Source organism: Sylvia atricapilla, chromosome 6 (genome assembly GCF_009819655.1).
Source record: "Sylvia atricapilla isolate bSylAtr1 chromosome 6, bSylAtr1.pri, whole genome shotgun sequence".
In the NCBI taxonomy this organism is placed as follows: domain Eukaryota; kingdom Metazoa; phylum Chordata; class Aves; order Passeriformes; family Sylviidae; genus Sylvia; species Sylvia atricapilla.
This window is the reverse complement of record NC_089145.1, coordinates 41,072,852-41,085,944: the sequence shown is the minus strand read 5'-3', so window position 1 is coordinate 41,085,944 and position 13,093 is coordinate 41,072,852. Positions and strand designations below refer to the sequence as shown.

The 13,093-nt window shown below is 41.6% G+C and overlaps 1 protein-coding gene across 1 annotated transcript in view; it reads right to left on the bottom strand.

Annotated features, from left to right (window-relative positions):
• Window positions 1–654: 654 nt before the first annotated feature.
• The window catches only part of MTHFD1 (methylenetetrahydrofolate dehydrogenase, cyclohydrolase and formyltetrahydrofolate synthetase 1), a 40,024-nt gene continuing 27,585 nt past the window's right edge, over window positions 655–13,093 (bottom strand). Inside the window, exons 19-28 of the mRNA XM_066321638.1 lie at window positions 11,154–11,222; window positions 10,503–10,614; window positions 10,182–10,321; window positions 9,721–9,762; window positions 8,578–8,678; window positions 7,693–7,870; window positions 7,214–7,321; window positions 5,873–6,025; window positions 1,755–1,863; window positions 655–1,573 (exon numbers count right to left, since the gene is read on the bottom strand). Of these exons, the coding sequence (XP_066177735.1) occupies window positions 1,774–1,863; window positions 5,873–6,025; window positions 7,214–7,321; window positions 7,693–7,870; window positions 8,578–8,678; window positions 9,721–9,762; window positions 10,182–10,321; window positions 10,503–10,614; window positions 11,154–11,222 (993 nt within the window). The 3' untranslated portion in view covers window positions 655–1,573; window positions 1,755–1,773. The remainder of the gene's footprint in view (window positions 1,574–1,754; window positions 1,864–5,872; window positions 6,026–7,213; window positions 7,322–7,692; window positions 7,871–8,577; window positions 8,679–9,720; window positions 9,763–10,181; window positions 10,322–10,502; window positions 10,615–11,153; window positions 11,223–13,093) is intronic.

The following is a 13,093-nucleotide window of genomic DNA, read 5'->3' as shown; positions in this document are numbered from 1 at the left end:
CAGCAATGGGGGAACCCCAGCTGACCCTCTGCAAGGGGACTGAGCCTGCTCTCCTGGCTGCCAGGAAATCCTTGGGTGGATAACATCAAAAAGAACATTTTAGGAGGCTGTGAATGCATCTCAAATGCTCTCATGACTGTTTAAAGTGTTCTGTCTGCTTGTGTCACAACCAGGTAACTTCTATATAATTATTCTCCCTTCCTGAATAACTGAAGAGATAGAGATCTCTTTCTCTCCATATGCATATATATATATATTCACACACAGTGTCTGTGTACTAGAGATGCTCCCCTACGTTGCTGCACACCTACATCCTGATCCTCTCAGTTCTCACCAAATTTGGACTGTTTTTAAATTCAGTTCTGATACAAGCAGATGGGCCTCATGACTGTTAATTCAGATTTTCTGCAGTCAGATGCAAGTATCTCACATTCACAGAATAATTCAGGTAGTTTATTTCCTATAGACAACATATATCATCTAGGGGAAAAAAACCACGGATTAAAACACACACACCCTGGTGCATTGCAGGCTACTTATTACTGCAATAATCACTCCTACTTGTCAATACAAGGATTGCTGTTGTGTGTAGTTAATCACAGAAATAAATTCTAATTCAGTAATCTCAGTGCATACATTAAAACCCAAAAAGCATTTGAAGGATTTGCAAGTTTATTTGTATTAGTTAAAAAATTGGCAGCAATGCTATCTTCATGTTACAAAATGATTTTTGGCCTGCTGACAAAACCTGCTTCGAGTCACTTGATCACTATTCATGATGTCTCTATTGACCAAAAACGTACCTTCAGAAACAAGGCTTGTCAATGATGTAACTGCACTTATGGTTGAGCAGAAAAGGGCTCAAAGGACACATCTGGCAGAAGACACAGAGATGGGCCAGAGACCCAGTCCCTCCAGATCTGATATGCAGAGGTTTCATTCTACTGACAGAAGAATACAGCAGTCGTAGCTGGGCTTGGGGAATCTGATGTGGCTCAGGTCCCTGCAGGGATAACTCCCAGCAGAAGGCAGGATGAGCACTTCTGGAGAGCACTGGGCTCCTCCTGGCTTCTTTGGAATGACACTGGTGCAGTGCCAGGGCACGGCAGGTTCTCCCATGGTGCGAGAAGTGCAACAGAGAATTCCACGTGGCAAATGGGAACCTGCAGCCAGCAAGACTTTAAAAGATAATATATGCTGCAAAACCCCAATGGTTAGGACAATTAAGTCCTAAGACTGTTTCAAACAGCTCCAGCTTTAGGATTTTTAATTATTAAAATCATGTCACTGAATCAAAAGAGGTCATTAAACCCGAGCTTCTGTATTCTGCTTCAGCTACAATTATGAAGCAGAAGGTCTGTAGAGGAAATATGTTTTATATGCTCAGTGTCAACTAGCTTGGAACACAGCCATTTAAAAATTATTACAGATTAAAAGTTAGTGGTTGATTCTTCAGCACTCCTCCTTCCAGTCACTTCTTGCACTATAGTCTCAGATATCTTGTTCTGACTTAAAAAAAAAAAGATCAGAGCACAGTTCCATTTACATGACTCATCAGGTGTTCTTCTGGGAGCTAAAAACAAAAATAAAATTTAATTACTATTATATAGTACTGCAGGCAACTTTCAGACAGAATAATCATCAAATGTCATTTGGAAACATATGGCATAATATGGGATTGGCTTAACTCCATTATCTCAAGATCTTTGGAAAAATGAAGCCCGAATATTGAAGGCCTTCAAGAAGACACCAACCTTTGTTTAATCATTCCTTTCAGAAGAGCCCATTTACTTCTCCTGACACTGGGTCCAGGTCTATATCATAGAAGCAAGGTCTTGTAGGAAGTCCTGGCATAGTGCTCATCTGGACAACAAGAGATAGAATGTTAAAATGGCAGCAGCAGCATTTTGTGCACCAGAACCAATATTGAAGACTTGGATGGCAACAGCTGCCTGTACACCAACAGAACAGAGAATGATAGTCATGGACCATTATGAAGCATCCCAGGAGAACCAGGAACTCCTGGCTCAGTAGACAGATATGAAGCTTTTGCTTTTTATGATGAGGATTAAGTTTGGCCTCTGCAGCTGCAAGTAACAGAGGCCAAGATTTGGCAAAGTACTTGGCCATACAGCTGGCCAGTTCACTGTTGGAGAGTGTTCATGGACTTTGCTGTGATGAGACAATTACTTCTGGCAGTTTTCTGGGTTCTGAAGTGAAGATCCAAATTTTAATTCAACTTTGCCGGTGGTAAAGTCTCAGCTGACTACAATTCTTTGAGAATCTAGAACTAGACATGTTAAATAATTAGGAATGATTACTGTTGAGAAGACATTTTAAATAGTTTGGGGTTTGTTTTGTTTTCTCTAAACTGTGATAAAGCTTAAACAGAGATGAAGAAGTCAGTTCTGACTAGAACATGCTCGGAAGGGCTGTGCAGGGGCAGAACTACAGCTCACAGAGCAGCTGCAGCACTACTGCCTCAGGCCAGTCCTCTGCACTTGTCCCATTGCTGAGTACCCAGTTCCAGGGATGCAGAACACAAGGCTGGCAGGAACTACACTTGGCCTGATTTATTCTTGCAGCTGACAGCATTTCCCCTCCCCTAACTCAGCATTTAGCCCAGCAGCACACACAGGCTGAACACAGACTCTACGAAGGTGGACAACCTGTGACCATGTTTGGTAGTTTGTGTCAGTGGTCATTAAGTGCTTTTATAAAAAGGGAGAACTTGAAAGGTCTCATTTTCTATCTGCATCACCCTGCCTCAGCTTTCACAGTCAGTATTGTTATGCCTGTCTCCATTAGATTAAAGATCTCTTTGGCAACCTGGTATTTTCTCCCTGAGCAAGTATTTTGCACACTAATCAAATTACCTCCCCATCTTCCTTTTGATAATAAGCTAAGCAGCAAGAAGGCAAAGCTCTGTTGGTGAGGTCTTTTTTGCAGTTCTCAAAACTGCTCAGGGAGCTTCTGGAGTCCCAGCCCATTTTCCTTAGCCATTTACAAGTGCTAACACAGTCCCACATGTACTGTACCACTGCAAGTCTTCCATGGGTTATGCAGAGTTAAAAATCACTTAAAAGTCCCCTCTTTGTATTGAATTCTAGGGCTACATTACCTTTTTATGAGAACCACTGCCTTCCCAGACAGAGAAGAAGGGGGTCACAGAGAGGATCCCCATTCCTTGTCTTTGTGCTCAGCTGTATAAATATTTTGCCCTCAAGAACATCTCAAGAAAGTATTAAGAGGTTTAAAGTGCCCAGAGGGGTTTTCCTGTTCTCAGCTCCCAGACTCTGGCCACAAAGAGCAAGAAACTTCCTATTTATTTATGTACCACTGGAGAATCATGGAGCTTTGCAGATCTCCACCTCCAGATTCAGAGGGCCACAGTAGGAGCTGAGAGAGTGACATTCAATAGAGTAGGAGGTGCTGAAAATGTGCCTGACTTCGCCATTTCTTGCACTTTCTATTTTGAAATGAACAGTCAATTTTTCCTCCTTTCATATCCAGAGGGCAGCCCACAGTGGCTACTCTGCTATCTATTACTTTAAGGCAGTCTGCTTAAACCCCAAATTTCCATGCAGTACAGAATAATTTCCATCTAAGCTACTAATTTTCTGTACAAGTGTCTACAATGCTTCATGCACTCAGTTATTTTCAGAGCTGAAGGAATAAACTTTTTCTCATTTATCCTCCTTCCCTTTAATACCACATGTGCTCAAAAAGAACATAGGGCAATTCACACTATTTACTGACAAGAAAAACTTAGACCACACAGGTACAATTAAACCCCTTGCAAGATTTCAAATACAACTAATACCAACCAAATGTGTATTATTTGTTGCCCTAGTTGATCTTTCAAAATAAATGCCATTTAGGATCGAAAATAACAGAGCTGAATAACAGAATTGTTTTCAATTCAGCAGCAGCACCAGAAAAGAAGCCAAATCAGAGTCAAATGATTTAGTTCACTTTAAATCTAGATAACCTTTGAAATTATATTTCCTTTAAAATCTCAGTATTTAATGGATGTACAACAGTTTCAACTTTGAGTCAGAAAGGAAAATTCCAAAACTCAGCAGCTGAGGAAAAAAAAACCAAAACAAGTGTGACGTACCTTTGTGATTAACTTCAGATAACAAGAAGAGGCACACACCAGTGATTAATTTCACCTCCCATTTATCCTAAAAGCTTCTGCACAGAGTTACATATTTGCTGCGTTTTCAGCTCACAGTTCAATGGGTGCTGCCAAAAATTTATTCTGAGGCTAACACAGCCCCTGCTGAATGGGTTTAAAATAATGATCTGATTCAAAATGCCCCAGATTGCTTCTCAAAAGGACATCCATTCCCTGGGTTTTAGACACCACAGAAGAATGATCACATCCCAGCCAGAAGACTTATTGTTAACTCTGGCAGAATTAACACCATGATTTGCTACATGGCCAAGAAAACATTAGGAAATGGGTACTGGAGCAGAAAGGAAAAAGTCCAACTCCACAGAAACTAAAGACATCAGAAAAAGAGCCAAAATGTTAGTTTTAATGCCTGAAAACATTCCTCTCTTGTTTACTCATTAATGCAGTGTACCCTTTCCTTCTCCAATGCTTATGAAATAAATAATAAAATAAATCATTGTTTGGACTAAATCTTGGCTTGCAAAAAATGCCATTTATAACAGGAACAGACATGCTATCTTTCATTCTATCCCAAAACACACATTAGTCTTTACAACATGGATAAGCCAGACTTTAATCAGGATGTGGTTACCTTATTTATGCTGGATAATCTGGAAACCTTAACTAACTTTTTTTTTTTTTTTTTTTTTTTTTTAAAGAATTAAAACAAAAAGGCAGCCAATATTTGGGTCTAGCTAGCATTTGAAGGAAGAGAGGATCCAACTCTTAAATCAGCAAACTTTATCAACCGAGTCATGCACCCTTAATGCTTTTGAAACTTCATTATAACAGACATGTTGCCATGAAGACCTCAGGGAAAGGTTCAGGCCTAGTAAACATGTAAGCTGCTTGCTCCAACTGCCTCATGCCCTCAGGTAATCTAACTAGTTACTCAACATTTGCCCAGAAAATACTCCCCAGGTAAGATTTCCAGTGGATCCTTTCATCCTAGTGTTGTTTCTACAGATGCAAACCTGAACGTGGGTTCATTTTGCAGATAGCTCCTCTTTCTGCCAGGCAATTCATATCAAAGCTGTTCCAGGATCCTGTTTGCATTGGTGCTACTCTCTCCCCTCTCAGATGACATTATGCCTATCATATCAAAGAAAAGGAACTAAAAACTCAAGGGCACAGTGAAATGAGTTGTTGGAATTGCTGCAGGCTGAACAGCAAACAGATGGCCAGCAAAACCATGAGAACCAAACAGGAGGGGAGCCTGATAAATGATTGATAGCGCAGCTTAGCTTTGCTTTGGAGGTGTCTCATTCAGAGGCATCTGCTCTGTAAGCTTAGGAGAGGTTGCCTTGTTCAGCCCTGATCCACAGGTGTACACAGAGGTCACCTGGTAAGTGGTTTCATCAGGAATGCAAAGTCACAACAGCAACCAGGTGAGCCAAGGATTTCTCCTTCTACCAGACTGCTGTTCCTACAGAGCTTACCCTTTTCTCAAAATCGAGGAAAAGAGAGATGTGGGACCTGAGGGACACAGCAGGGGCTTGCTAATTAGTCAGATGGTTTATTTCAGCCTCCCCCTCACCCCCTGAGAATAACCCCTATTAAGGCATCTGATACACTGGACTGTTAAAACACCAACTGTAAATGACAAGGACTCTCCTAATTGAAGATACTTAACAGTAAGTGATTCCTGGAATGCACATGAAGTTTTTTTCCTCACCCACAGCTCTCACATACCGTTCCCACCAGTGGATACAGGAATCCAGCCCCAACGCTGGCCCGGATGTCTCGGATTGGCAGAACAAAACCTGTAGGTGCTCCTTTTTGTTCAGGGTCATGAGACAAAGACAAGTGAGTTTTAGCCATGCAGATTGGCAGGTTTCCAAATCCCTGGGAAAAGAGAAAGAAAAGGAATGACATAAGTGGAAAAAACAGTAATTTTTCCAGTACAAAAATGTAATTGCTCTATTGTGCCATTCTCTGCAGACATCAGGCATTTTATTCCCCAACAAGTGCTTCATCCACAGCCTGTCAGATCCACTGATTATTCTACATTCCCATTCCTTCACTCTCAAATTCTCTCCCCCCCCCCACATTAAGTACTAAAGGAAGAACCACCGCATTCCTTAGCACATTCAGCTGAGGAAAAAAATTAATGGTATGGAAGTGCTGGATTTACAGCCTTGACAGCCAACTTACTTCCTATTCTCTTCCCAAAACATTAAACAGCTCAGAGGTGAAGTTTTGTTCAGATCAAGTCAGTTAATTAGAAACGTTTGATCAATACAATTGCAGGTTATGAGGAAGCGGCAATTGCATGCCTTTGGGATTTTGATGGACTTGGAATATATAAGAAGCACAAAAGTGAGAAGCTATATATGCCAGTAGCACATAGACTGCAAAAAGAAAACTGGTTACAGCAACCAATGAATTGCCAGTCCTCACATTGCTTTTCTCTTTAAAGACCTTCAGTAATGCAGAAGCAGGTAAATTCACAACAATGTCATGCTATGGAAGATCAAAAGCAACACAGCATCCAGAAAACTTTGAATTCAGCAACCAGATGGCAGGTTCAAAACTTGAAAAACTTTCCACATCAAGTCTTGCACAACCCACAGAACTCTTTCCCCAATATAATTGTGACTGACAAAAATCCACATGGACTCAAAAACTGATTAGTGGAACTTGATCTCAATGGAACAAGATGAAAATATAATCAGAGACTATTTAAAACCAGCATAATGACTTGTAATTCCCTAATTCTCTAAATGCTTAAAGACTGGAGAGTACAGTAGGGAAAGATCACTAAATCCTCCTACCCTTTCTCCCCAAAACTATCACAGATGAATACTAGGTGGTACTGGGCCACATGAGTGAGTTCTGTTTTCTTCACTAGAAGACAAAGTCAGTTTCTCCCTTCCAACATCCTTTTCTTCCTCTGCCATAGCAGCATTTAATGAGTCCTGGATAAGGACACAATTTGAGTGGGGATTTCCCTCAAACACAGCTTGAATACCACCATTCAGTATAATTCTGAATGAAAAACACCACTGTTTCCAGGTGACATGGAAGACTCACCTGCTTGGTGTACACAGCAACTTTCTCCTGTGCTTCTGGAAGTAGCTCAATGTCTTTTGCCCCGTAGACCTGTTGGGCAATCAGCCTGATCTTATCTACAACAGGCAGCTAGAAAAACAAAAAAGACAGGCAAGTCAGCATGGCCAAAGCATAAAGAACTGCAGCATCACAGCAGTTTCAGTTCCTCCACATGTTATCAAGTGCACATCTACAGACATAAGGCTTAATTCCATTTGCTGTAGAACAAAATATAGAGAAATTTGAGAGCTTTCAAAACATGTTTCAGTATTTCAATGGGTAGCCAAAACAGTAAGAACTGACCTAACTAGGTCTTTGAGACCCATGGAATCAATGTTTCAATTCTAACACCATATTTCTTCTTAATTTCTCAGGCAGCCTTTTAGACAGCCCTAAGGAACTTCAGCTAGTGAAACCAACCGATATAAACAAAGCATCTCTGTAATAATGCAAGTTCCTACCTCCACATTATAGAGGAACCTGAAATTGCTAGGTGCTTGGGATGCTCTCTGAACAGCTCGGGCCAGGGCCAGGGCTCCTTTCCCTCCCTCTGCCCAGTGAGTGCACTCCACAGCATCAAATGCTCCTGCCTCCTTTGCATGTTGCACTACAAGGGCCAGTTCAGCCTTTGTATCTGTCCTGCAAGGAGAAAGTTTGCATGTTTGTACCAGAATGCACACACAGTAAATGATTGTTCTTGACAAGATCCAAACAGTGTCCAAAGAAATCACAGCTGCCAGAAAGCTGCTCAGGGGTTATCCACCACAGCCTCCTCCTTGGTCGGCATCAGCTTTAACACCACAGCTCAAAGTACTTCTGCTGCGTAAAAAGACTGCACAGTGGTTGTCTGCTGTGCAATACAACATGCAGAGCCCAATTCATGCATTTTCCAGCCATGCAAAACTGTAGCCTTCCAGTATCTGAAGGGAGCCTACAAGAGAGCTAGAAAGAAACTTCTTACAAGAGCACATAGTGACAAGACAAGGGGGAATGGTTTCAAACTGTCAGAGTAGGTTTAGCTTGGATACTAGGAAAAAATTCTTTTCTGTGAGGGTGCTGAGGCACAGGAATAGGTTGCCCAGGCGTTGAAAGTGTTCCAGGTCAGGATGGATGGGGGTCTGAGCAACCTGGTGTAGTGAAAGGTATCACTACTTATGGCAGGGGAGTGGAACTGGATGATCTTTAAGGTTCTTTCCAACCCAGGCCATTCTGTGGTTTTATGACTCTATGGAAATGCTGCCGACAACACATCCACAGTACTGAGAACAAGAGTTGGTGTTAACCACAGTATATGAAGTGCCACAATGTTACACCTCTGCATCACCTCCCCATCCCAGCTCACTCACTTGAAAGCATTGACAGCCACGACCACTGGGACACCAAACATCCGCGCGTTCTGGATTTGCTTGTTCAGGTTGCTGCAGCCTTTTGCCACCAGCTGAAGGTTCTGTAGAGAAGGCAGCAAGCAGGAAACATATTTTATCAGGGGCAGGGAAACTTTTGCTCCAAACCCATGAAACTCAGAAGCTAACACTAAAAATGTCAAAATGGGAACAAACCCCATTTTGAAAAGCAAATCCCCAGTGCTGCTTTTGGAATAGTCCAGACCACAGCAAGCTCTTGAACACGAGATAGGAGAAAAGAGTGACTACTTCTAATGATCACTGGTTTCAGCTCCCAAGTCAAGGTAAGAGAAACCATTCTTTATAACTTTTTTTATGCTTAAAATGTTAATACTTGTTCTCATTAACTCCCCACAGTAAAGCCTCAGTTTCCTCTCTGACACATTTCTCTTTATATATTAAATATCACCAGCAGTGATTTTCATGACATCCATTTGAAGTCTGTGGCAACAGCTTTCAGTTTACATATATTTACATTTTGCAGCATCAGAGACCATTCCTGAAAACTCAGACATTTCATCCCTTCCTATGCAAAGGATAATATATACAGAAGCTCCAAGAGTGAAAGAGCTGCAGCAGTGTAAAGAGCCTGATCAATTATCCAAGGGTACACAACCACTCAAGGCTGGAAGGTGAGATTTTAGTTCACTTTCCTCACTTGCAAATGAGGGGGGAATACAAACAAAAACTGCTGCTAAGAAGCAAGTAATTAGAGAGGCACTCTGGGTGTTTTCAGAGACAGTATTTCAGCTAAGCAATTAGTCCACATAGGGAGGGTTGGGGAAACAGAGTAGATACTACTATGAAAACTTGAGCACACAGACAACTGCATGAGTTAAAGAGAATAAAAAGGCTCTGAACACTGGCTAGGTCAAGGACAATACATGTTTGAAAGAGCAGAGCCAAAGTAACATCATTAAAAAAAAAAAAAAAAAAAAAAAAAAAAGAACATTACAGCTTGTATGAAGAAGCCTTTCTGTGGCAGGTAAGTAAGTGACACACTAGTAATCCAGGCATGCACTGCATGACACCATCATGTCATGACCGCAGTTAGCTGGCTCACTGTCACAAGAACTTAAAGATTACCTCTTCTGTGTATTCCTTTGGCAAAGGTACCCCAGCAGTGACCTGTGGAAAAGGAGAAAGAAATGGAGCCTCATAAGACTTTTATCCCTGACAGCCATCCCCACTAAATTCTTATGCAACGGTATCAAGATACAACATTCTACTGCATGCTGATCCTTATTATTTCTAAGGAAAAAATAAAAGGAAGAACAAAACACTGCATGATAAAATACATGACTCACTCTGGGACTGTTACAAGTGGCCCAGCATGTAGGCACTTCACTAGGGCAATAATACAAGCAGGTATGAACCTGTAACTTACTACAATGAAGCTGCTGACATACAGGGTAACACCAATTCCTTTACAACTCTGAATTTCAAGACAATTTCAAGCTGATCAAATGCTACAGGGCTTTAAGTGACTGGAACAGAACAACAGGAACAGCCCCTGAGGCCTACTGAAAACCTTCCCCAGTACTTACTGCAGGTCCTCCTCCGTGCATTTTCAGAGCTCGGACAGTAGCAACCAACACCACCACGTGGGGCCGGAGACCAGAATAGCGGCACTTTATGTTAAAGAATTTCTCCATGCCTATGTCTGCACCAAATCCTGCTTCTGTAACTAGAGTAGGAAATAAAAAAAGTTTGTGAAAAGATTTCTGGGTGGAGAAATCATACTCCAATTATATAAACCAGAAATTTCTTCCAAGGAAAAAAAAAATTTAAAAAGCACAAAGACAGTCACAATAAAAAGAGGCATATCCCTCCAAAACAAAAAGCAAACAAAAATACCACATACTTACCAACAAAACCGTCTTTGCCCACAAGCTTCAATGCTATTTTGTCTGCTAAGACAGAGGAATTCCCATGTGCAATATTGGCAAAAGGTCCAGCATGAACAAACACTGGTGTTCCCTAGAACAAGGGGGATGCAGGAGAGAGAAAGAGAAAATCAGAAATGCAACTTTGCAAATATGCAGCATGTCAAGAGCTAAGTACTGTGGTGTCTGAGAGTAAAGAAAAAACATTTTTAGAAGACAGATCTTAAAGCCTTCTGATCAGACATTTGTTATCAGAAATAAGGACTACAGGGCAAACAGGATTATTATAATCTCCACAAGTGGAGGTATTAATCCGCTTAGGAAAAGGATGGCTAAATCTCAGCAACTCTTTGTCATTCTCCTTCATCCACACCATTTAAATTCCCAAAACATTCCTGACATTAAAGACAACAGACCAAAGACACAGCCAAGTTTAGTGCATTTCCTCAGGGTACTCCCACATGCCAGTGGCAGACCTAGAAGGAACTCAGCCCTCTCCCCTAGCCCTGAGCATGAAGCAATAGTAAACCCCCAACTCTGAGCTGAGCAGATTGACACTGACTGTGATGATTGAACCAAACTAGTTGCTCTAAGTGCCTTCTCAGAGCCAAGAAACAAATCATCTGTGCTCACCTCTAGTGTCTGCATGAGGTTTGGTTTAATAGCATCTTTCATCAAGACAGCCAGAGCTCCAGTTACTCCCTAAAAGAAAAAAAGGACAATCAGCTTCCAGATGTACCAAGACCTTGAGATGGCTCCTATGCAGTGTAAAGGCTCTGATTTTGTCCTGGTGGGCATTTGGTACCAGAACCAGAAGCTGCTCAATATAGAATTAACTCTAGTCAGGGCAAAGCAGAAAAATGACCTTTACAGTCCTGTAAGAGGATCTGTGATTTCTGGTGGGAACAGCCTCTTGGTTGTGACCTTGCTGGGCCATCACTTTGTAGCAAAGGCATAAAGCACAATTAATTAATGTTTCAATGCTATGGCAAGGTTAGCAGATAAGAGCAGCAAGGGAGTAACATCTCAGTATGGTTTACTGCAGCTCATTCAGCAGCACAAAGAAATGTTCTTAGATTTTGTAGGTGCATTTGTCTTGGATTTTCTTCCTTTTTTTCAGCAACTTGGTCTACATACTGGCCTTAAAATGTCATAACAGCCTCCTACATCCTGCTCAAGTCTCTCGTGCAGAAATAACTTTTAAAGTGAACCTCTTTGCTCATGAGAACAACCAAACTGACACGAAAGGCAAACACTGGAACCCATGTTTCCTCCCAGGTGCAGCCATGTACCCTGCTGAATTCTGCTTCCTATGCAACAAAAGCTTGTGATTTCATCCCCATGTGCTCTGGGAAGAGAAGATGCGGGTTTCGTCATTTTTGTGACTGACACTCCAGTAGAAACCAAACGAGTTGTTACACAGCACTTGAAAAAGTAACTAAAATTGCTGTCATGAGTCCTGAGCCAAATGTTCACAGCAGTTATGAAAACCTTGACCCATAATCTCTTTTCCCTTTCAACTTCAACTGAATTGCAGCACTCAAAGATTTGAAAGACTATTTCTTTATAAGACATTCACTGCTTTGTTTCATTAGTTTCAATCTTGCCACATGAAAGCTTATTTAACATTTAATGGATAAGCTTTAAACTTCAGTCATCTCCACAGTAATGAAAACTGCAGAGCAAGATTTCCATGGCGACATTTCAGACCCCTGTCGTTCAGCGGCACTTTGCTACATCCCATCTCTAAAAACCTGTAGCCAGTTTTTGATTCCATGTTTCTTCCCAGATCTTTTTGCACTTCGTGGTAGGACACATGACATTGGTTGCATCACAGCAGCAGGATCCAGCCTGGTCTCTGGAATCCCATTTCTGCCTGCATGAGTGAGTAACATGGTCCTAACAACATAAGCCACTGGCTGCCATCAAGTGCAAACATACAACAGCCAAGAGAACCTGAACCATTCTCCATTCTGCAGTTGGAATGGACAGAATTAAATAAATAGATTTTTTAAAAAGTTTAAAAAAACTGACATTAAATACTTCTATCACCCAGACTCTACAGAAAAGTTGAAGTAACTCCCAAGCCAAGCACCATCTGCCTACATGGCTGATGGGCAGTAAGAAACACTCCTGTTCTCCAGAAAAAGGGTTTAACTCAGTTACTTAAGTTAAACCGGCAGCATGCTAGGTGTAGGAATTAAAATCTCAAAGCTGCCTACAGAACTTTGGCACATGCTCTCTCTCATTCCCAACAAATGTCTCACAAAGGGATTTACAGATAAATTGTTCCAGCCTGGTACTTTTCCTGCAAGGCCAGAGTCAGGCCATCAATCTACTGTTTCTTAGCCTTATCCTGGGAAGAAGCAAAACAAATAAACAACACTCCCACATCCCCCCAGAGCATAAGGAAATAATAAACCTTCACCAAGATAGCAAGAGCTGGGTAAGCCTTAGTGCCCTGTCCCACCTAGATGGAAACAGGTCAGGAAGAAATGCCTGGGGGACAGGGCATTGCCCTGAAGCCACGCTGAAGCAGCATTTGGGAAAATGCTATTTGACACACTCCACAG